Source organism: Musca domestica, unplaced genomic scaffold (assembly GCF_030504385.1).
Source record: "Musca domestica strain aabys unplaced genomic scaffold, Musca_domestica.polishedcontigs.V.1.1 12, whole genome shotgun sequence".
In the NCBI taxonomy this organism is placed as follows: domain Eukaryota; kingdom Metazoa; phylum Arthropoda; class Insecta; order Diptera; family Muscidae; genus Musca; species Musca domestica.
The window spans coordinates 14,972,684-14,996,518 of record NW_026712155.1 but is presented as its reverse complement, the minus strand read 5'-3'; the positions used below and the strand labels follow the sequence as shown (position 1 = coordinate 14,996,518).

The window sequence follows — 23,835 nt, the reverse complement described above, 5'->3', positions numbered from 1 at the left end:
TAGGAATATTTTCTGAGGATCTATCAGAGTCTCAATAGTGGATTTTTGAAGGGATATTTTCTGGGGGACATTAGTGGGTTCTTAAAGTGAATGTTTCTAAGTACTAACAGATCAATTACATCATACAAAATTTTGCTTGAAATCTAATTTTTTGTCGGTTTGACGCCGGTGCAAATCTGATGCGGTCGTCATTAATTTTCCCCTTATTATAATTTTAGCTGGTCGAAAATCTCAAGAAATATATATCTTTGCACCTCACCGCTGAGATTATTACCTATTTTGAATTGTAAGGAAACAATACGTCACCTTATTATCGTACAGATGTAATCAAATACTACGAGGGAGGCAGGTGGACAGACATCAATTTGATAAATACAGACAATGATCGTTTCTGGTTTGTTCTCGGCCTAGATAAGTAGTTTCACAATATACTATACCATCCGACATTGACATTATACTATATATCACAAACGATAATTATGCCACAAAAAGTTAACATATTTTACTTTTAAATGTCTGAAAATCACATGAATGGTTATAAAATATTTGGCCCCTTCAAATAAAGGGGCGCGCGCCTTATCAGTCGTTCGATCTGATTCGTGTGGTCAATAATTTTTATCAAAACCCAAAGTATTGTTTGGATTTTTTAAATCATAAATAACGGCGAAATATTTAATCTGAAACTGGCAGACGTAGCATAGATATGAAATATGAGCGGGTATATAAAAATGGCAGAACAATGAAAACAGAATTATTCAAGTCTTTCTCATCTAAAGCATAACAATGAAGTTCTTATTTGGTCTATTGACCGTTTTGTTCCTCGCCGATGCCGCTTTGGGCCTCACCATTATTTCCCGCAAGGAATGGGGAGCTGCTGCTTCGACCAGCACCTTGGATAAATTGGCCAATGGCAAGTCGTATGTGATCATCCATCACACCGCCGGTGCTTACTGCTCGACCAAGGCTGCTTGCATTACCCAAATGAAGAACATCCAAAGCTATCATCAAAAGACCCAGGGGTGGGCTGATATTGGCTACAATTTCTTAATAGTTGGTGATGGTAACATTTATGAAGGTCGTGGCTGGAATGCTGTTGGTGTTCATGCTTCGGGTTACAACTCCTTGTCTTTGGGTATTTCCTTTATGGGCAACTATAACAACGATGAGCCCACTGCTGCCTAAATGAGAAAAATTCTTTAAAAAATCCACGTTTATTGGTCTGTAGGTCCTTGAGAAAAATTCTTTATAAAATCCACGTTTATTGGTCTGTAGGTCCTTGAGAAAAATTCTTTAAAAAATCCACGTTTATTGGTCTGTAGGTCCTTGAGAAAAATTCTTTAAAAAATCCTCGTTTATTGGTCTGTAGGTCCTTGCGAAAATTTCTTTAAAAAATCCTCGTTTATTGGTCTGTAGGTCCTTGAGAAAATTTCTTTTAAAAATCCAAGTTTATTAGTCTGTATGTCCTTGCGAAAAAGTCTTTAAAAAATCCTCGTTTATTGGTCTGTGGTGCCTTGAAAAAAATTCTTAAAAAAATCCACGTTTATTTGTCAGTGTAGATCCTTGAGCAAAATTCTTTAAAAAATCCACGTTTCTTGGTCTGTCGATCCCAAGGAAAATTTCTTTAAAAAACCCACGTTTATTGGTCTGTTGATCTTTGAGAAAATTTCTTTAAAAAATCCAAGTTTATTGGTCTGTATGTCCTTGAAAAAAATTCTTTAAAAAATCCACGTTTATTGGTCTGTAGGTCCCTGAGAAACTTTCTTTAAAAAATCCTCGTTTATTGGTCTGTAGGTCCTTGAGAAAACTTCTTTAAAAAAACCTCGTTTATTGGTCTGTAGATCCTTGAGAAATTTTCTTTAAAAAATCCAAGTTTATTGGTCTGTATGTCCTTGAAAAAATTTCTTTAAAATATCCACGTTTATTGGTCTGTGGTGCCTTCAGAAAATTCTTTAAAAAATCCACGTTTATTGATCTGTTGATCTTTGAGAAAATTTCTTTAAAAAATCCACGTTTATTGGTCTGTAGCTGCTTGAGAAAAATTCTTTAAAAAATTCACGTTTATTGGTCTGTAGATCCTTGAGAAAAAATCTTTAAAAAATCCACGTTTATTGGTCTGTAGATCCTTGAGAAAAAATCGTTAAAAAATTCCACGTTTATTTGTCTGCAGGACCTTCAGAAAAAATCATTAAAAATCCACTTTCATTGGTCTGTAGATCCTTGAAAACATTCTTTAAAAATCCACGTTTATTGGTCTGTAGGTCCTTGAAAAAATTCTTTAAAAAATCCATGTTTATTGGTCTTTAGGTCCTTGAGAAAAATTCTTTAAAAAATCGACGTTTATTGGTCTGTAGGTCCTTGAGAAAAATTCTTTAAAAAATCCACATTTATTCGTGTGTAGGTCCTTGAGAAAAATTCTTTAAACATTCAAAGTCTAAATGGTTTAAAATATTCCTTTAAAGCATCAATTCGTAAAGGCTTTTAGTCCTTTCAAAAAATTCCTTGAAAATCCACATTTGGATTAATTTTGACCTACTTCGAGCAAAATAACCACTTCTTTCCAGATTTACATGTGGCAACCATAATGAACGCGAAATGGTGAGAGAGAAATGAAACCCAGCAACTCTCAAGATCTTTTTATACCAACAACCTGAAAAACTGGCGGCAATTGTAAATGGCTAATATAAAACAGGATGTCCCACAAATTAGCGCTCAAGAAGACAAGTCCTTGATAAGGGTAAGACAAACCACTAATTTTTTTTAATTTTAATTCCTTTATTTCAAATAATTTCAATTCTTAGTAATAATTTACTTTGATTTCCAGTTGGACCAGGTCTTGATTTCATTCCACAAATTGGTGCCGGGGCATTCGGTGGCACTAACTTGACGATGGCCGTACAAAGTGTAACCGGAGACGATTTGACCACGGGACACAGCTTCGGCCAACAAGTTCTTGGCAGCCTTGATTTGGGCAGCGGTGGGTTTGCTGTTGTTGTAGTTACCCATGAAGGAAATACCCAAAGACAAGGAATTATAACCCGAAGCATGAACACCAACAACGTTCCAGCCACGACCTTCATAAATGTTACCATCACCACCGATCAAGAAATTGTAGCCAATATCAGCCCATCCTTGGGTCTTTTGGTGATAGTTTTGGATGCTCTTCATTTCGTTGATGCAAGCAGCCTTGGTGGTGCAGTAGACACCGGCGGTGTGATGGATGATCACATACGACTTGCCGTTGGCCAGTTTATCCAAGGCATTCTTGGCTGTATTGGCACCCCATTCCTTGCGGGAAATAATGGTGAGGCCCTAAGCGGCATCGGCGAGGAACAAAACGGCCAACAGACCAAACAGGAATTTCATTATTATTCTTTGGAGTCGAAACACTGGAATAATTTTCCCTTTGAGTTGTACTTCTTTTTATAGGCCACCAGTAAAGGGAAATCGTGAGGATTGAGATTAAATATTCAGATATTATTTATGATTGCAGAAAATTAATTTTGATAAACAAAATTTGTTGACCGGGGACCGATAAGGCAGGCCCCCCTTTTGAAGAGATTATAACACTTAAAATCAAATAGGCCCACATAGTTTATAGCTTTTCATGTGATTCTCAATATCAAGATATGCTAGGGCAGCTTTTGCAATTTCCTAGGCTATGTTTTCAATTTTGCTATTCAGGAGTTTGCATATTTTATTGTCAAATTACAGATAATTGTAAATTTTCAGACCATAAAGAAAGCGAATTGAAACTTAAGGGCTAAGTACATAAGAAGCTTGAAGTCATGGCACGGCCTATTTTGTGACATTTCACAAAGGAATTACAGAGCCGCACTAAAATCCTGCCGTCGTTTTTCATTATAATTTGGCATTAATATGCCTAGCCATGACTTCAAGCTTTTTATGTATTTGCAGCCTTAACCTGTTTTTAAAATGTAGTCAATGACTTCAGTATCCCTGAAATCGGAATAGAGGAAACCTTTACTTATCATGTGGTAGTCATATGAAGGGTGACTTTTTTCCATTTTATTAATGCAACGACCTTCAATCATGGGCTGTAGGGTATACAAAGATCCAAAATGTTTAATTCTTTCCCAAATGACTTCTGACGTCTTAATGATAAGGTTTATTATTTGTTAACAGATTGAAACTGATAATAAGCAGTACCTATATATATTCTGGAATTTGTTAAACGTCATTAGAAAATATATAAGGCAAACAAAAGGAGTTTATCGAACCGATGACAGCAGCCAATATACACGGTGAGATGAAAAACTGCAACCAACTTCAGATTGCTGTCATTTCTAAGCCACTCGTCCGACAGCTGTTAAAATTATTCCAGTGACAGCTCATTATATTGTTTACAAGCGTACAAAACCATTTTGGTGAGAATTTTCCAGAAAAAAAATTATTCGCGATGGAATTCAAGCGCGATAGAGTGATTTCTTTATATTTGGCTGGAAAACCATAAGTGGCTATCGTTAGAGCACTTCAGCATTTAAATGTGAATGAATCTTTTGTGTCTCGTACCATCGCTCGTTACCGTGATACTGGTAGCGTAGCCCGACGTCAAGGAAGTGGGAAGTGGACGGAAGAAAACAGCAACATCAACAGAAATGCTTCGAAAAGTAAAGAAGCAACGTCGCAGTGACCGAAAAATGGCTCGTTAGCTGAACATATCGCCATTCGGCAAATATTGAAAAATGAGCTCAGAGACTCAGAAGACCCAAAGAGTTGGCCGAAAGTGGTGAACTGCCGAATTTGGTTTTCTCCGATGACATTCGTTGTCCAGCAGTTTGTAAACTAAAAAATCGTGTTTACTTGCCAAAGAGATCAGCTGAAAATGTGCAATTTCGGTTGGCCACCAGAACTCAAGCTCCGGCCATGGTGATGGTGTGGGCCGCCATAACAGCCGATGGTCGCTATCCGCTCGTATTAATCGACCGTGGCATTAGAATAAATGCCGAAAAGTATCGCGAAAATATTCTGGAGGGTGTATAAAAGTCTTGGGCACGCAAACATTTTGGCCGCAGCCCTTGGACATTCCAACAGGAGTCAGCACCATCGCACTCAGCAAGCGCCACCCGGAAATGGTTACAAAATGAGGTTCCTCGCTTCATTTTATTTCAATTCATACCAATCCATTGGACTATTTTTGGAAAGCAAGGTTAGTACTAAAAAATACCAAAGTGCCGATCACCTCAAGCAAGCGCTTCGCCGGGAATGGGCAAAATACGCAGAGCAACATTCGGGCGGCGTGTGACGGTTTCATTGGCCGTTTGAAGACCATAATTCGTGCGAAAGGTGACCAATTCGAACAAATCTAAACTTATTCTAAAATTTGATGCTATTTCCGACATTTTTTGCTTTCATTCAATAAAATTTAAAATATAGAATGTAAAAATGATGGCGTTTGACTTTGTTGCAGTTTTTTATCTCACCCTGTATATATTCTGGAATTTGTTAAACGTCATTAGAAAATATATTGCAAAGCAAAAGGAGTCTATCGAACCGATGACAGCAGCCAATATAATTCATTTGTTTATATTGTTTATATATAGCTTTGCTTGTTTTTCGTTATTTGTAAAAAAAAAACATTCATAACTTTTGTTTATTTTTCATTTTTTTAAATTACAAAAATATATTGAAATAAATTTCGAACGAGCACAATTAAATAACAGGTTGTCTTCATTATTAGATAAATATATATTTAAACACATTTCCCAATTTTCTTAAAAATGGGAAACCATGTTTTTCTTTTCTTGGTTTTCTTTCATCTTTGCTTATCTTAATAAAATATTGATGACATTCCTGGAATAATTATTTATAATCAGTTTTTTTTTAAAAAAAAGAAGAATATCTTTGCACATTGCATTTTAAACGTTTAACAGCCACTAAAAAAAGAAGCATTTCTAAAATTTAGGTTGAGAAAAAAGTATTTAAAATTAAAAAAAAATAAAAATTACAAATAATAGTTATAGAGAATCAGGCGATTAGTTAGAGGGGGTGGAGGGGGAGGAGGAGGCAGCAGTATTTTGTTTTCGGGGAACAGGATATGGGGAGGAGGAGACGGTGGTGGTGGTTTTGAAAACAAATACAACAAATTAATGTGAATGTACATATTTAACGCCAAAAATCTCAAGTACATAAATGTATTTATAATATTTATATTGTATATATATATCCGTAGGTATTATATGTTGATGTGTGTAGAATTGCCGTCTTCAACAAAATGTCTTCAAATGTGTGTTGTTTGCTTAGTTTTTGTTTGATTTCTTTGTTTGTTTCGGGTTGGTTAATTTTTTGTTCTTGTTGATGTTGTTGTTGTTGTTGCTGCTGATCTGCTGGCTTCTTATAAGTTTTGCAAAAATGACAATAATTTAGTCTCGTAATTCTTATTGGATTCCAGATTACGCAACGAATGCCGTTCGTCGGGAAATATGTGCAGAGTATAGGGCTTGTTTGCTTTGTTCAAGGCATTGATTAGCTGAGACGTATGGAAAAAATGTACATTTTCATCGATGAGGCCATGAATGAGCAATAAACGATTATCTCTAAAAAAATGGAAAAAGAAATACAAAAAACAAATATTCGTATTAATGGCCATTAAAATATTTGAAAAGCAATAAATTTCTTGAATTTAAATTTAATTTGAATAATTTAATATGTATCAGAGGCACATGAACCTATTAAAAATTCGGCACAAACAAATTCAAGTGTTTTTTTTTTTTGTTAGAATAAACTTTGGATTTGGACTCAACATAAAGTGGGTCAAACATTTGTTAAACCAGTCTGTCTCAATCAAATGACGCAGGCATAATATAAGACAAAGCTTTGAATGTAAATGAATTGAAATTGAATTCTTTGCTGTTACACTTTACAGAAACCGGTTATGGCCCCTAAAAACATTTCAAGCGAAATCTCAATGTTACAAATATATCTCAATATTACAAATCTCTAGAAAATTCCAAAAAATTAAATTGAATTGACAGCACACTTACTCATCAGGAAACAAGGGTATATAGTTGAGCACCGATCCAGCCGTGTAACCCGATTTATTATTTTGTGGCAAATCCATATATCGCTCTGTATAACCCGTATCATAATATTCCCAATTTGTGACGGGTGCACCAGCAATGGCTATCTTAAATATGTTTGGATAATGCACTAAGCCCATAAGACTCAAATAACCACCTGTAAATTGCATGTTTTATCAAATTGTTTTATTTGTAAAATATACAACGGTTTTTACATACCATACGACCATCCATGTATGCCAACACGATTCATATCGATGTAGCCCAGCTGATCGGCCAATATTCGTAGAGCATGAACTTGATCGGCTAATTCCACTTGACCCATACGGCAACGTATGTGACTTTCGAATTTCGTACCACGATGCCTTGAACCTCGTGAGTCTATGCAAATGACGCAATAGCCCTGAGCGGCAAGCATGTGCATGCGCAGTTGATGTTTTCCCTGGAAAGATATAAAAAAAAATCATTATAGGCTTGGAGATGTTCCTAAAAAAATCTGACTATGGGCCTGGAAATCTTAAAAAAAAAACTTGACTTGGTAATGTTCTAAAAAATATTGATTATGGACTTGGAATTGTTCCCAAAAATCCACAAGTATATGGTTGGAAATGTTCTTTAAAAATTCACGATGATGTGCTTGGAGAGTGTTCTTATAAAATCCACGAGTAGGGGCTTGGATATGTTCCTAACAGATTCTAATTATGAGATTGGAAATGTTCTAAAATATCATGATAATGGGCTTGGAAATGTTTTCAAACGATCCACGATTATGGGCTTGGAAATGTTCTTATAAAATTCACAATTATAGGCTTGGAAATGTTCTTTAAAAATTCACAATGATGGGCTCCGAAGTGTTCTTAAAAATCCAAGACTATGGACTTGGAAATGTTCTTTAAAAAAATTCACAATTATGGTTTGGAAATGTTCCTACCATGTCCACTATTATAGCCTTGGAAATGTTTTTAAACGATCCCCGATTATGGGTTTGGAAATGTTCTTTAAAAAATCCACGATTATGGGATTGGAAATGATCCTGCCATTGTAGGCTTGGAAATGTTTTTAAACAATCCACGATTATGGGTTTGGAAATGTTCTTGAAAAACACGTTTATGGGTTCGGAAATGTTCTTTAAAAAATCCACGATTATGGGCTTGGAGATGTGCTTAAAAAATTCACAATTATGGGTTGGAAAACGTTCTTGAAAACTCCGCATTTTGGAGTTAAAAAATTCTTAAAAAACCACGATTAAAGAGCTTTACATATACGTGCAGAACTCCAAAATTATAAGCTTGGAAATGTCCATCCAAAAGTCACCATTAGAGAGCCTTGAAAAATCCATGAATGCAGGGGTTTAAAAAAAATTAAAAGCCAGGATAATAGATTTTTCAAAATCCACTATTATGGAATTAAATAAGGAAGTGAAATTATTCTTAAAAAGCATGTTGACTACATATTTCTCGTCTCGACTTTAAAATGCCCATCTACAGGGTGAAAGAAATCATTATCATTCCCACGGCATTCCAAAATTCCAAAGTACTCACCTTAAATGTATTATTAACTGTTTGCACTTCTGGACCACCATAAACATTCAATACAGTTGGATATTTGACACCCAATTGAAAATTGTGTGGTTTGAACACCATGGCATATACAATCTCTCCCGAAGGCAGTTGAGGCGAATAGATTTGTGGACAATACTGGGGTTCAGGTTTGCCACCTTCATGCAAATAGCCCATTAATGACAATTGGATACCATTTACGCCACCATTTTGACAGGTTTGCACTAAACGCATAACTTTGCACGAGGGCAAACGTTGAATGTTGCAATAGATTTGCAACATTAATTGACAAGACTGGTAGATAGTAAAAATAAAAAATATGAGCTATGGATACGATTTGCAATAAACCACACTTACATCATCAAATTCCACCACATACGAATAACCGGATTCTGTTAGCTGCCTAATATGTTCCGGCCTTTGCAAGCTAACGACATACAAATGTTTTTCTAATGGAGTTTCTCTTAAACCTAAAAAGTACACAAGCTGTTGTTCTTTATCAACCCATAAATTACGACCAAGCACTTCCCATTCGCCGGAAGTTAAAGCAACCTGTAACAAAAGGGAGTAAATTAAATTTCAAAACAACATCTCACTAAAATGATAGTTTGCTTACTTTGTTAATAATTCTTGGATGTAGTGTTGCGCCATCCATAATATCGGCTTGATTTTCTGTATTTGCACCATGGAACTTTAAACGTTGACTATTATCGAAAGCACTGCCCGAAGAGCCTGCAGCTGAAAGATTTTCATTACAGCCATTCAGGGGTTTTGGACAGAGGCTAGATGTAACTAAATATAAATGGCGAAACCCCGTCTCTTCGGAGGCCCAAAGGAAGGTTATTGTGGTTTCGGTAATTTCAAGAAAATATAATAGATCATGGACATTTATCCACGATTCGGAGACTTGAGTATATATGACCTGTGTTACAAAAAAGAAATAGTAAATAAGTTAATACTAAAAATATTTGAATGGCTTACCTGCAGAGGAGATATCGTCCGACAGAAAGGACTCTTCCAGCTGTGATCGGTTGAGCCCGATGGTGATGATGTGGAACTGCTATATGTTTCACAGAAATTATCTACCGGTATAAGTATTAAGTCCAAACGCTGCTGTTTGCGGTCCATTCCAGCCATCCACACACTAAAAAACACAAGAGCAACATTTTTACAAAACCAAATTCAAATGGAATTTTCCAACACATACTATTTAGAATCTGGTGTCCAACCAACTCTAACAATATACTCCAGCCATGGCAGTACACCTGTCAGGGAATATGGCAAGTCTTTTATGCACACATCACTTATTTGCAAGGATTCATTTAGAATGAATTGAACCATTTTTAGTTTAGATTTTGCGTTGGCTGTGCCAGTACGTGGAAATCGATACTCTTCCATTTCTCCCGGAGCAGCATGAGCCGATGGGAAGGTATATAAACAAACATCAGACTCATCAACCTCTTCATAAACAATGCGATATATGCCATCTGGAGAACAGTTAGAGAAATAAATTAATTTTCCGTTGAAATTAAATTGTTTTCTACTAACCATCTGAATGAGGTTGCCACCAATACCCCTGATAGCGGCTAAACTCTTCCTGCATAACATAGGATGGCAGACCAGCACTTAGAGGATCATCGGCAAATGAACGTCGTCCATCGTGGGCAAACGTTAGACGTTCCTCATGGCCACTGAGTGTGTGAGTTACCCAAATGTCGCATCCACTTATGTAGGCTATCAAATCGGAATTTTGTGGACATATTTGGGGATCCAATGCAGCCCATTGAGGGCATGTGCGCAATTGTATGGGGAAGAGCGGGCTGTTCTGTAAATCAATTGAAAATTAAAACAATAAATTGTAAATAAATGCTTCATGTCTACCTACATTATATCCTGTGTCCAGACATTGATACAAATCATTGAAACATGGAAATACTATTTTGCCACTTGGCTTGTGCAATTCGTATGAAGTAATGCCCCAAGTAGAAAGACGTTTGCGCTCCTGCATCAGCTGGAATTCCCGTGACCAAACGTTTATACCGCTCCCACCAGCTGTTGCCACACTGGACAGAGGCTGTTGCAATACTACATTCCACTGAAGTCTACAACATAGATAACAGATCACGTAAAACGAATTCTAATCTCTTCATGCCTAGAAACCCACCTTTTGCCAAAATTACCATAACTTCCCAGAAAACTCGAGTGCATTGATGGCGACGATGCATGTGACGGAGGGGGTGGTGATCCCATTCGTATGCTGCCGCTATCATTTGGACTATCTGGTGAAGCTAAGTCATCTGCATTATTTGTCGTTGTGATATTGGTTAAATTAATGTCTGTGTACAGAAGAGTCGTCTCCCATTCATTCGGTGGTGTACTCAAGAAATAGCAACGCACCCGACCATCGGATAGTGTGCGAAATTGTATGCTCGAGGGCACCATGCTGGACAGATTTGACATTTGCTTGCGTATCTCATTCACAGTTGCCTTAATTTCGGACCAACTTTTTTTGGGTGTGGGCGCAGGGATATGGCTGTCTTCACCATCGTCTTCTTCGTCGTCGTCCTCGTCACAATCTTCATCTTCGTCATCAAGTTCTCCATGTGGAGGCGTGGTGCTGGTCGGTGAACTGAGATGATTTGAAATCGCCGAAGCAGCTGCAACAACAACTTCCGCCGTTGTTGCCGAAGCAGCGGCCGCTGCAGCTGTAATTGGTGATGTCAAGGAGTTGAAAGCTAAGCCAATGGAAGAATAAAACGCATTGGCCGTAGAACCTATACTTGTCAAACTTGCAATAGAACTAGCTCCACCCAAAGCTCCACTAACCAAACTTGCAGTTGAAATGGCTGCACCACTTCCCAGCGCAACCGCTGCCGACGAGCTGCTGGAGCTTGGTGTACTAGCAGCACTTTGACTCTGACGATCACCCGAAACACGCGACGCAAAGCCGTCTAATAGATTGGCAAAAGAAGAGGTATTCCTTTCAATGGGTGTTGGTGGTGATGTAGCTGCAGCAATTGCTGACGTATTGCCTTGGCCGTTGTTGCTGCTGCCGCCGCCAACACCACCACTACCACTTTGTATGGCTGAAGCAACATTAATACTTCCTGATGCAGAACTGCTGTTTGTAGTTGATGTCGACGACTGCATACGATTTCTCTGCTGTGTCATGGTGGTGTCCATAGTTTCCTCCTCTTCTCACACTCAAGCGCGCTCGCACCGCTTTTTTCCCGTCGTAAACTCCGCAAAACTTTCTAAAATTATTCGACCAGTGGCAGCATGGATTTTTCGCAAAATTTTTTACCCCGCAATCACAAATCAAATTGGATTTTAATTGCCGCAGGACACTGTAAAATCTGGCCCAATGTAACCGTTGTTTTTCTGCCTGCTTCTTCTACTGCTGCTGCTGTTGTACTGTGCTTTTCTGTTCTGCTGCTCCCTTTCTAATATTTCCTCCTTGTGAGATTCCAATTCCTTCTTCCTGTTCGATTCGCAATTATCATCATATTGCAGACAGAAGAGTTCTAGACCGATTTACTTTCCTTTGTCTTCAGGCAATTTTGCGATTTTCGTCCTACTTGGCGTAAATATAAAATGAGGATAAATTGTGAAGAAAAACACCATGAACAACTTTTTTTTGCAAATTTTGCTTAGGGCTCGCTAAATCGATATTTGAAAAGAGTTCGCAAGAGTTGGTTGGCCTTCTCTTGTGTGAGAATGTGTCAATCAAAACACAAAGCAAAAATATGACATCGAATTGCATAGGCATGTTTGTGAAGAAGAATATTTTTTTGGAGATTAATAAAAAATTAATTATTTTTTGATTTAAATTTTGTTTTTCTTTACAAAATTTATAATTTTTAAAATGGGGAAAGTGTATGACGGCATAATCAAAAAGAAGATTTTCCAGTGAAAACAGTAAAGGGTTTCAATGTGAAGTGGGGTACCCATTCTATGTTTTGGTTGCCAAATATCGTATTACTGCCAATTTTCACAAGTTGTCTGGAAATTAAAAAAATTTTGGTGGTATTATACATGATCTATTAAAAAATTGTTAAATAGAGCACATTAATACCAGCTTTTTGAGAAATTTATTTACAGCGTCAATGTGAATTCCAAGATGGCTTTTTGTCATTTAAGCATCATATTAGGGATATTCGCAAAGTGACTTAGAAACTTAAATTTTGCAATTTTGAGGCGTACTCTTAGGCGTTTTAATTAAAATGTTTTGAGCCGTGTTAACCTGTCAAAACATTTTTGGAATATTAAATTTTGAATGAAAAATTATCCAAATTAGTGAAAATTGTGGAAAATCATTTCTGAAATTTTCTGAAGAAGATAGAATACTAAACATAAATGAACAAAGGCTATTTTACGTAGGACTCATACATGGTAGAATTAGGAAGATCATTTCCTGCGATCTCATTGTCAAAATGTATATTTATAAATCCTTTGTATATGGCCTTCAAACGGCCAATGAAACCGTCACACACGCTACCCGAATGTTGTTCTGCGGTATTTTGGCCCATTCCCGGCGAAGTGCTTGCTTGAGGTGATCGAACCTTGCTTTCCAAAATACTCCAGACACAACAGTTCAACGGATTGGTATCCGGAGATTTTGAATGGCTTTAGCTCGAGTTTCGATGAAGTCGCATTTTCACTTTCCGTCCACCACTTTGACGTCGGGCTACGCTACCAAGTAATCACGGTAACGAGCGATGGTACGATACACAAAAGATTTATTCACATTTAAATGCTGGAGTGCTCTAACAATAGCCACTTGATGTTTTCTAGCCAAATATAAAGTAATCACACTATCACGCTTGAATTCTATCGCGAATAACCTTTTTTCTTGAAAATTCTCACCAAAATGCTTTTGTACGCTTGTAAACAATATATTAAGCTGTCACTGGAATAATTTTAGCAGCTGTCGGACGAGTGGCTTAGAACTGACAGCAGTATGAAGATGGTTGCAGTTTTTTCATCTCTCCCTGTATTTTCTATGCATTAAAATTTGAAAAATTCAATTTGATATCCTTTAAATATTAAGCTAGGACAATCTTGGTTTACCGCTGTGAAATATTTAATTTTGTTGTTGCAAAATGGTGATCCCTTTATTTTTATTTTAACGATCTCGTCACTTCGTAAAAACAGTTCTTTGTCATAGAAGTTATTTTTAAAATAACTTCTGGGGAGAATATCCCAGACAAAAACAGAACTGATGAGGATTGGTGGCTCTTTCCGAAACCTAGGTATTCCCTGCATTACCCCCTGGAAAACATTAACATCGTTCTCTTCTAATAAACAAACGTTGTTTTTATAAAAACAACAATAAAGGGATTAAGCCTGACCTTTTTGCAATAACAAAATACTATGGTATTCCAAACAAACATGTCAACACTTTTTTTATAGTTAATTTTGGGTGAGCTGTCCTAATTCTTATAGTCGGGATGATATATTTTGGGAGCATAATCACAGAGTTAATTCAACGCCTTAAAATTCGAGAAACTTTTTGTCCACAAAAAGAGGCATTCCAAGGCCTTTTCATACACCTTTCAAAAATAATCTCCCATAGAAAGTTGTTTCTCATCGTATAACTGGTTTTACAGAATTTTCAAAGAACATTTCATTATTTTTGCTGAGCTTTGTTTAACATCAAAAATCGCAATATAGACGATAATTTATTGTTGGTCATCTTGATTTGAATACTAAATTTAACTCAACCCGGAAATATAACCTGCTGTGTGCATTTTTTTTTGTCATATAAACAAGGCAAGAGATGCATATATCGGAGTTTTTTGTAGCATTTTATTTGGGATTATTTAATTTTTCTTTTAGCCTAACTTGCCACTTCAAAAGTATTAATTTTAATTCATTAATAAAAGTAGACATTTTCAATTTTTAATTACCAATTTTTTATTAATTGAAATTATATAGCTCTGTCAAAATAGTACACTTTGGTAATTAATATGAGTCTGAGAAACACAATTCTAAAATTTTCCCCGACCAATAATAAATATGTTTTACATTTTATTATGGAATACTTTTTTGCTAATTATAGAACAATTCTTATTATCATTATGTATTTAAACGCATATCAATCTTGCTTCTCACAGACATACTAATTACTATCCTTGCCAAGTGAACTTAGTGTGTAAAAAGCAAAACTTAATAACTAGATATATAAATAGTAAATTTTACAGATTCCATTAGGAGAGATAGGGATAGAGTTGGTTTCTTCGTATAGATAGATTTTTCTTTTTTGTTTATCAAGAGTATATGATCACAAGAATTTTCTGCTGAACTATGAAATTAATTCGTCTAGTGCTTTATTTTTATTATTCTCATTGCGTAATAAAGCTTCGGATATTTTAGTTTCATCAAAACCCAAATCGGCCAGTTCGCTTAGGGGTATCAGATGTTCGATTATCTGTAAGGAAAATCATAATATTTTCATTTCACATTGTTTTTGTACTATGATTTTTAAATGTACCTTCTTGTCATCGGCCCCCAGCAATTGAACTACCCTAGCTACCCGAGATTTGGGAAAACCCATACAACTAATTTGTTCGGCCAGTTTTTTGGCATTGGAATCCAATTTAGCAAAGAGGTCCTCCTCAACAACCACATTCGTTGCCTTGTTTTCTACTAAAAAAATAAATAATTTTGTAAATATATTCAAAATTAAAAGCATAGGCGAAGTATTGATATTTACCATGATTTGCCACAGGCGTATTATTATCCAAATTGTGGCTACAATTCCTGGTACGTCTCAATTCTGAGTTACGTATCTCATCCCTAAGCTCCTTAAGAATATCGGGAACACTTTTCCACTTGTTGCTATCCTGTTGTGTTGCCAAATCCATAGACTGACCAGCATTCGTCCCCTGCAAAGCATACACATTCACATGCTGTGGATGTATGCTGTTATAGTTATAGCCCACATTTCCAAATGCATGCACGGTATGGTAATGTATCGGCTGATGTTCGAGACCAGTTATTTGCTGATGTTGCTGAGACGATAGCACACCGTTGATATTATTATAGTTTAACGCCGCAGCATTGCTATAATCGTTAAGTTTATTTTGGGCTTCCTGAGCAGAGTTCAAATTACCAAGGTCATAGCTAAATTTTGGTAAATATGTTGTGGGTTTTCTTGGAATGTTTTCACTAAGGAACATATCGGCTTGAACATTCGGTTGTCCACCAGTCACCGACTGTGTGTTTTCTTCATGTTCTCCGGCAACGTCGGGAGCGTTTGTGTCCGTTGTGGCCACATCTTGTCCATTGCTTTCCACCGCTTCTGATGATGATTTCAATTGAGTATTATGCAGCACTTGGGCCAAAACGTCCAAATCATTGATGGTCTTCAATTCTATGTTATCGAATGGCGAGGATGTGTCATCTTCGAAATCTTTGTAATTAAATGATGACGACAACGATGACTGAACTAAGGAGTTGACATTGCTGGTTATACTATTATTGGTATTGCTAGTTGGACTATTATAATTGGACAATACTGTAGGTTGCAATATATTGTGGAAGCTGTTGACCGACTTGGTCACACATATTTCCGGAAAGCATTCGGCAACAGTGGCTGTGGTTTCGTTGGTCTTCACATTTCCCGATTCCACCGGATCGACCTCCGTTTCGCTGCCAGACGAAGACAACTCATCGGCACTGGGATATGAGACACACATAAGCAAATTTCTTTGTCGTTTTTCGTCTTCTTGTCGTTGCAGTTCCCGTTTGGCTTTACGTTCGATTCGAGCATTTTTATTACGCTGACGTATTCGCTTCCATTCACCTATCTTTGACAAAGCCTTGTGTTCCAGCTGCAAATCATATTGATATTGTGGCGAATCCTTGTAAAAATTTTCTGGTAAATTCAATTTGTTTACTAATGACTGGGGTAGTTTGTAGATTTCAGGTGGTGGTTTATATTTTTCTGCTATCTTAACAGGAACACCTTCCATGTAGTTGGCATGGTTCATAGTGTATTGGTTGATACGAGACGCTCTATTGTATTGGCAAATTTGCTGGACAAATTTACAAGAAATTGAAAGGAAAATGATACACTTTTTTGTTTTATTTTTTTTACAAATAATTTTAACACTAATTCTTCTTTCCAACCCTGTCTACTCTTTACACAAACACATTAATAATTATTATACATATACACCAATACAGAGATAATTGCGAATGAAGGAAGAGGCAATACGTCGAATACGCCAAAACAGCAACAGCTGTTTATTCACTGAAGAAAATAAGTAACTGATAAAAGCAGTGTTTTCAAGTCATATTTGTTTACTTGATGATGAGTCACGGAAGTATTTAAATGAACGTCTCTATGAAGTTCATGGCGTTATGGCTGGCATCGTTTCACAAATCGTTGGATTTAAGAATACTGTCAATGTTGAATTCTAACTATTTTTGTCATAAAAAAGTGTTTAATCATTTACAATAAACAATGAAGGAATGATGGCAACTCTATCACATGAATGATTTGTATAAATCACATATGTTCCGTTTTCATGGTGCTACTTTAATGGAAACACAATATATGCAAAAATTCCATTGTTATTGTGGGGAATGAAAAATGATGATGTGGGGTATACACTAGCGAACATAAAATAGACTTGTCGAATTTACGTTTACCATGCTCCTACAGAAATTTGAACAATATTTTTTGGCCTCAAAACTATGTTCAAGAATTAACGCGACCAAACTAGCTATGATTCGTGTAGAAACTCAATTTAAGAGGGAACAATTTAAATGGGTTTTTTTGCTGGATTTTTTTGGCTTAAGTCAAAGGAGTTTTAGGTTGACCTAGTTCGATTTTGGCCCTAGGCTCCTTTGTTCATTTCCGAAGAAGCCAGCCTAAGCCAGGCTTAAGTCATCAGCCAGCCAGATAAGCGCTTTATGTATTTCCAGCTTTAGGCCAGTCAAATAAGCACTTTATTTATCTAATGTTTATGTATCTAGTTTAGTAAAAACTCGTCGATTTTTTCGAAATTTTTCCATGTTTTTTAACTTGATTTCGGGAAACTGGGACGGACTAGGAACCCCAGGTTTTTGACCCGGGCTAAACCCGGATCCTGTTAGCCGATATAGACAATATGGACATATCCAGAAGATAATATCTCTGGACCCGAAAAGGTACTAGCACAAATTGTTGTATTTATGAAAGGTAAGAGTCTCAGCTACAAAATTCCGGATACAAAAAATCTATAATTTGACTATATCTTCCAAACAAGCTTTCAATGATACCTATATTGTATATTTCGGATTAGTGGATCCGCGTCTAGCTCGAGTCCTGAAGTCTGACTTTCTGTGGTCCCGGATCTGTCCCCCAAGAAAAAATAGTTTCCCGGAATCAGGCCTCAATTCTTGTTCTATGAAAATGTGAAATGAAAACTTGTATAAAGAAAAGAAATGTCAAATGAAAAATTTTATAAAGAAATATTTTTCATTTCATATTTTCATAGAACAAGAATCCAGCTCCAGGGTAAAAATGCCTACCTCTGGAAAAAATTAGAGTTGTTCCAAAAAATTATAGAATTTTCACGAAGAAAATGTATTTGTAAATCATTATGCGTAGGGTGTGTTCAGTCATTTTTTTAGTCTCACATTCCCCCTCATTCATGAGTAGTACTCTCATTTCCATATACTCAATTCATTCTTATCGATTTTCAGAACCCTTGCAGACTGTCTGCCATTGCGCTTCAGTCTCATTCGTAAACAATGTAGTAATTGACCAGTTTATTTCTGTTTGCTTTCTTATCGGTCTTTCTTTTGTCAATTTTTATTTGTATCGTTTGATACTTGTGTTTCGTATCCTGTCTGTCCTGTCGGTGTTCTCTCTTCGGAACTATGGACGCCAACGCCAATTTGGAAAAAGCCTTGGTAATAAATCGCCAGCTACAACTTCAACTGTACGCAGTACGTGAAAAAATCGAAAAACTCTTGAAAAATGTCAAAGAGATTTACCAGGAAAATGAGGAACTTGTACGCACCGGCATTTCGAAGGGCAAAAAGAAAGGATTTGGAATGCGTGGGGCGTACATGAAGGGCGGCACCTTCTATTTGAAGGGAAGTATGTTCTTTAAGGACTACGATTGTCGAAACTGTCCCGACAATCCGGATTATCATGCGAGAAAGCAACAAGGTGAAATGTTTCCCAGAGATTTGGATTTAAAAAGTCGACATGTATGGTCGTACAAGGACAAAAAGGGATTGGTGGAAGCAATCAAGGAACAGGTAGGCAGGGCAAAGTTGTATAAATAGGGACCATTTTTTAATCACATTTCCCCTCAGATTATTGATCATTTAAAGCAAACGGGCCGCAAAGTGGACTACAACACCAAAGACATAAATAGCGAGCAATTGGTGAAACTACTGGAAAAGGTATCAAGTGACTTCCGCATTGACTGGGAGGACATATCCATGCACAATCTGCAACATCGCCACTCAATGAACAGTTGTGAGGCCATGTGGAATGTATTTCTACATCCATCACTGAAACGTTCTGCTTGGACGCAGGAGGAAAATCTCAAACTTGCCGATGTCGCCAAGAAATATAATTTTCAAAATTGGCAAGCTATTGCCAATGAAATTGGCAGAAGGTCTGAGTTCCAGGTGGGCACCCTTTTCAATTTTCTAGAGTTTCCCAAATTTAATTATGAATTTTATATTTGTAGTGCTTTGTCCAGTATCAGAATTATATTTTCTATATGGAAAACGAAAAGTCCTTCAAATGGAATAAGGAGGAAGATGAGCGTTTAATAGAAGTGATTGAAAAAAATTCTATCAATGGTCAAATCAATTGGAGCAATGTCATGGTTCACTTTCCACACAGGGCCAGGACAACGCTGCAGAGTCGTTACACTTATTCACTTAATCCAAGAATAAGTAGAGGTAAGAACAATGTTTTGTGACAAATGAGTACATATTTGCATAACTCCAACGTTTTTTTCAGCACGCTTTACCCCCGAAGAGGATCTCCTGTTGCTGGCTGCTGTAAAAGAGTATGGCGGTAAATTTTCCTATATTCCTCGCTCCCTATTTCCCAATCGAACAAGTTTACAATTACGATCTCGTTACCTTAACACATTGGTACATAGGCACAAGCAACAACCCTGGACCCTGGAAAGCGATACAAAATTAATGGATTTTGTGGCAAAACATGGTACCCATTCGTGGAAGAAATGTGAAGAATTCATTCAAACTCATTCACGTACAAGTTGTCGTACCCGCTTCATGGTAATCAAGAGATTCTTTGAAAAAAATCCCAATGCCAGTTTGGCAGATTTGCAGCGTAAAAAGAAAAAGAGATGGACTTATGTCAATACAGAAAACTGGACGGAAAAACTGGAGGAGTTGCGAGAAAATCCCGATGCTCTTGTGGCAAAACGCATAATAGAAAAGAGAAAACCATCAAAACCGAAAATTAAAAAGGAGCCCAAGCCGAGGGTTAAAAAAGAACCCAAGGAAAAGGTGAAAAGGAAACCGGCACGAAAACCAGCCGTTAAAAAACCTCCACCGCTTCCGAAACCTAAAAAACGACCAAGAAAAATTTACATACAACGTTTGCGTAAAAATGGTCGGATTTTGTATCATAGTGTGAAATATGCATACGACTATAAGCTTGGTGTCCATCCAATTTTAAACAACACTCCCAAATATGATAGACTGAGTTTTGTGCGACATGCACTGCAATTGAAAAATCGTGAAGATGGAAAAAAGTTTCGTTACGATGTGAACATTCCCCAAGAACTACGTCGTAGAGTCTTGGTAAACTCAAAAAGTAACAAAGACATTGTAATACCTAATGGATTTTCATTGCCCACCAGCTGGTCCACAGCAATGGCGTTTCGGGCCTTGTGTATACACACGGCACGACCAGATCTGGAAACTGTGACGGCACCAAGCTTCGATGCTTCGAATGAACATATCAATTTATTTCGTGAACGTTTTCGAACTTTATTCTATACAACGGGTCTACTGAGTCGTATAAATCCTCAAATGGTGCTAGCACCTGATCCACCACCAGAAAATTTGACAGAAGAGAGTTCGACCCTGAATCCAAATGAATCAATAGATTCGCAGGCAAATGGCGCAGAAGATGGCGATGATTTAAATCGCAATGAAGGCGGGGAAGATGAGCCACCTCTGAAAAGAATAAAAATTACCAAGAAATTAACTCTCGTCGATCAGATATTGTGTATCAAAGGAAAGGAGCCACTGGGAACGTAATAGTTTTAGTTTTTTTTTAGTTTAATATATTTGTGATTTTTCTTGTACATTAAGATTATTTGTAAGAATAAATATAACTAAGTAATTTAACATACTTCGAAGACCATTTCCACAATGTGGTAACATGATTTGCATTTGATATGTTTGGTCCAGCAAAAGAAATTGTTAAAAGGATTCAGCCTGTGATTTGTATGTGTCTTTTAAATATCCTCAATGAAAAGTAATTCACATTTGCAACATCTGAATACCGAAAGGGAAGTAGAAAAGAAGTCAACAATATTCAGAAGGTTTGGAGATGTTATCAAAGTGACCAATATCTTTCATACCAATATCCAAAAGGTTTGGAAATGTTATCAAAGTGGCCAATACCTTTCAATCCACTTGGAACTTCAAAAAAATCATGCGAGATTCTATGATCATAGAAAATAAATCGGACTTCCAAGCATTGAAAAAGATTGGCGATTACAAAACTCCTATTTATTCTATTCTTTTCAAAACATCAATGGTTGCAAAGTTTCAAATCGGGCTAGTTTTTATATACCCTTTCCATCTGGCTACAGAGGGTATATATCATTTGATACGGCCAAAACGTGCCTCATCGATATGATGGTTTTAGACCCTGGCTCTCTTTGGACCAAATCCGTCTCAGGACATTTGGAGTCGATATAGCGATGTCAGTCTGTTTATCTGGCTGGAGCGCACGATAGCTCTCGAAGGATGTATCCGATTTGATCCAAACTTGGTACATCTTAATATTATTATCAAACTTAGATCGAGTTCGTAGATGGGTAATATCGGTCCACTCCTTCTGGTACCTCCCCCACAAAAATTTCAAAGAAAATATTTTGCTGCACAGAGAGAGAAAGGATGATCCGATTTTGCTCCAACGTTGAAAATCCTTATATGTGCATCAATACTAGGTCAGGTGCGAAAATGGAAAATTTGGTCCACTCCATCGAGTACCTCTCCCCAGAAAGGGACAACATTTTGAATAATTATAACTTTTATAAAATGTGATTTAAGAGAGAGTAAAAATGGAATATATCAATTCAAAATTTTGAATATCCATGAAGCTTATAAAACGCGAAATTAACATCCGATTCCATTCAGACTTGGCATATCTCAATCGGCCCTATTACGGTTATCGTCGGCGTCGCAAAATTAAGTCGAGGCGACAATAATGATATTAGGGTTGTCGTTTTTTGTCGATAGCGACAAATGGTTGCCATTATCATTGTCGATACAATAGTCGACGTGAAGTCGATTTTTGAGAATATCTGTCGCCGTAAAAAATTGTGATGACATAGCATTTTTTAGTCGACGTTGATATTGTAAGCATTTTGTATTTGATATTTGAGCATAAAAATAACAACAGCAAAACAATTTGAAATGTTGGTTTCCGAATTGGAAAAAAATCCATGTTTGGTAAAAGGGTTTACCCATGGTACAATGAAGAGAAGGTAGGTCAACTTTGAAAAAATTGCAAGTATAGAGGTCTACCTGTTTGGCTTGTAATGTCAGAATTACTATCAAAACAATAAAAAAGCAAACAACTTGTTGCATTGATTTTGAATAAATAATTTAAAACCGCGAAAACTGAATGAAGGGTCGAAATTTCTTTTCAATATCATGTTCTATATATCTCTTATGGTTTATTTCGCGACAAAAACTGTAGATTTTGTCGATGCATTTTGCAATAAGCATTTTGAAAACACCAGAATTTGAATATTTTCTGAACAATTTTTTATTATTGAAAAGAAGACACACACGTAAGCAAATGAAGTTGACATATTAAGCCAGAAAAATGAAAAAATTTAAATCATATGGTAGTTCTGCCCTACCTTGAATTCATTGTACTATGGGTTTACCAAAGGTCATGTTCCAGCTAATTTTAAATCTGATTGGGAATCTATTGCTACAAAATTAAATGTAAACGGGCCTCCTATTAGAGGCTCCGATGGCTGGCAAAAAGTATGTAAAAATTAAAATTATTTTTGTATGTTTTTATTAGTTGGTTTTCTAAAATTCTTCTAGGTTTGGAAAAATTTAAAACTAAAAAGGAACTTGTGCACAACAAAGATGAAACCAGCAGCACTGGAGGTGGCATTTTTAAGCAAATGACTTTGTCGCCATTGGATGAGTCTGTCGCTAATATAATGCAGTTTCAAAAGTTACTGAACAAACCAGGTGGTGCACTTGGAATAGAAAATAAGGAAAACATAAGGGTAATAGACGTTATAGTTCATGAAAATGAGCAAGTGGACAATGCTGAAGACGAGACTGATGTAACCTACTATTGAAACTTCTCGATCGCCCAGAAAAAAACAATGGTAAAAAGTCATCAAGGAAAGTACAAACTATTGAACTCTTGGAAGAGCGTTATAAACTTTTGGAACAACACAATCAAGAGCCAGGCAATGCAAATATGTTTGTTGGTTGCCTTAACACTCGCCGCTGCACTACTAATACACACTTCTTTTCATCCTCACTTGAACTTAAGATATGTAACGCATTTATAATCTTCATTTTTTTCACTATATTTTTTATTTTTCCAAAAGAGTCGACATTAGAATTCAAAATACCAAAAAAAAATTATCTTTTTTGTCAATAACAAGGGAATGTTGCCAATGTTTTTTTAATTGTTGCCAACTTTTATTTTAAACTGTCGATGTCGCTTCTATGCCTCACCGTAATAACATTTTTGAATCGAAGCGACGGTGAGGGCGACTTGCACATAAAGTCGACGACGACTATAGTAACGATAACCGTAATTGGGCCGAATATTTCTATCAACACAAGATCTGTTATAAAGACGGTAGAGATCGGATTTTATGAATCTTCAATTATAGAGCTGAATTTTGATGACACTATTCAAAGTCTACCAGAACTTCCTTTCACTTTTAAAATATCTGTAAATTCGCACCCATAAAATAACATAATTTTTTTTTATAATTTTATTATTTTTAGTATAACTTTTTCCTTTA

At 36.5% G+C, this 23,835-nt stretch overlaps 4 protein-coding genes and 1 pseudogene across 5 annotated transcripts; 2 read left to right on the top strand and 3 right to left on the bottom strand.

Annotated features, from left to right (window-relative positions):
* Positions 1 to 556: 556 nt before the first annotated feature.
* Positions 557 to 1,364, top strand: LOC101896158 (peptidoglycan-recognition protein SC2-like). The gene has a single exon (XM_059132293.1). The coding sequence runs from the start codon at positions 784 to 786 to the stop codon at positions 1,180 to 1,182; it is 399 nt and encodes a 132-aa protein (XP_058988276.1). The 5' UTR covers positions 557 to 783; the 3' UTR covers positions 1,183 to 1,364.
* A 1,426-nt stretch (positions 1,365 to 2,790) lies between these two features.
* LOC101896330 (peptidoglycan-recognition protein SC2-like) lies at positions 2,791 to 3,719 on the bottom strand (annotated as a pseudogene).
* Positions 3,720 to 5,691: 1,972 nt separating this feature from the next.
* LOC101894741 (dipeptidyl peptidase 9) lies at positions 5,692 to 12,278 on the bottom strand. Its single transcript, XM_005178530.4, has 11 exons — positions 10,761 to 12,278; positions 10,482 to 10,698; positions 10,145 to 10,421; positions 9,804 to 10,083; positions 9,578 to 9,740; positions 9,213 to 9,518; positions 8,954 to 9,148; positions 8,579 to 8,890; positions 7,257 to 7,479; positions 7,002 to 7,194; positions 5,692 to 6,554 (listed from the first exon to the last, which is right to left on the bottom strand). Exons 1-11 carry the CDS (start codon positions 11,777 to 11,779, stop codon positions 6,353 to 6,355), a joined length of 3,387 nt encoding a protein of 1,128 aa, XP_005178587.1. The 5' UTR covers positions 11,780 to 12,278; the 3' UTR covers positions 5,692 to 6,352.
* A 2,570-nt stretch (positions 12,279 to 14,848) lies between these two features.
* Positions 14,849 to 16,762, bottom strand: LOC101895018 (uncharacterized). Of its 2 annotated transcripts, none has more exons than XM_005178533.4 (3): positions 15,312 to 16,762; positions 15,090 to 15,241; positions 14,849 to 15,026 (listed from the first exon to the last, which is right to left on the bottom strand). In XM_005178533.4, exons 1-3 carry the CDS (start codon positions 16,588 to 16,590, stop codon positions 14,901 to 14,903), a joined length of 1,557 nt encoding a protein of 518 aa, XP_005178590.1. In that variant the 5' UTR covers positions 16,591 to 16,762; the 3' UTR covers positions 14,849 to 14,900. The 2 variants fall into 2 exon arrangements, with proteins under 2 accessions (XP_005178590.1, XP_005178589.1); XM_005178532.4 differs by having other exon boundaries at positions 15,090 to 15,244; positions 15,312 to 16,757.
* Positions 16,763 to 18,336: 1,574 nt separating this feature from the next.
* On the top strand, positions 18,337 to 20,945 carry LOC101896507 (snRNA-activating protein complex subunit 4). The gene is made up of 4 exons (XM_005178541.4): positions 18,337 to 18,856; positions 18,914 to 19,234; positions 19,297 to 19,513; positions 19,575 to 20,945. The coding sequence occupies exons 1-4, from the start codon at positions 18,470 to 18,472 to the stop codon at positions 20,849 to 20,851; spliced, it is 2,202 nt and encodes a 733-aa protein (XP_005178598.1). The 5' UTR covers positions 18,337 to 18,469; the 3' UTR covers positions 20,852 to 20,945.
* The last annotated feature ends 2,890 nt before the right edge of the window (positions 20,946 to 23,835 follow it).

Excerpts from the sequence above, each read along its gene's own strand:
- LOC101896507 (XM_005178541.4), top strand. The coding sequence starts at position 18,470 with ATGGACGCCAACGCCAATTTGGAAAAAGCCTTGGTAATAAATCGCCAG. Across the intron at positions 19,235-19,296 it reads GCAGAAGGTCTGAGTTCCAG|TGCTTTGTCCAGTATCAGAA; the intron begins GTGGGCACCCTT and ends TTATATTTGTAG. Across the intron at positions 19,514-19,574 it reads TAATCCAAGAATAAGTAGAG|CACGCTTTACCCCCGAAGAG; the intron begins GTAAGAACAATG and ends CGTTTTTTTCAG.
- LOC101895018 (XM_005178532.4), bottom strand. The coding sequence starts at position 16,590 with ATGAACCATGCCAACTACATGGAAGGTGTTCCTGTTAAGATAGCAGAA. Across the intron at positions 15,245-15,311 it reads TACGCCTGTGGCAAATCATG|TAGAAAACAAGGCAACGAAT; the intron begins GTAAATATCAAT and ends TTATTTTTTTAG. Across the intron at positions 15,027-15,089 it reads TGGGGGCCGATGACAAGAAG|ATAATCGAACATCTGATACC; the intron begins GTACATTTAAAA and ends TTTTCCTTACAG.
- LOC101894741 (XM_005178530.4), bottom strand. The coding sequence starts at position 11,779 with ATGGACACCACCATGACACAGCAGAGAAATCGTATGCAGTCGTCGACA. Across the intron at positions 9,741-9,803 it reads TGGACACCAGATTCTAAATA|TGTGTGGATGGCTGGAATGG; the intron begins GTATGTGTTGGA and ends TGTGTTTTTTAG. Across the intron at positions 9,519-9,577 it reads GGACGATATCTCCTCTGCAG|GTCATATATACTCAAGTCTC; the intron begins GTAAGCCATTCA and ends TTTGTAACACAG.
- LOC101896158 (XM_059132293.1), top strand. The coding sequence starts at position 784 with ATGAAGTTCTTATTTGGTCTATTGACCGTTTTGTTCCTCGCCGATGCC.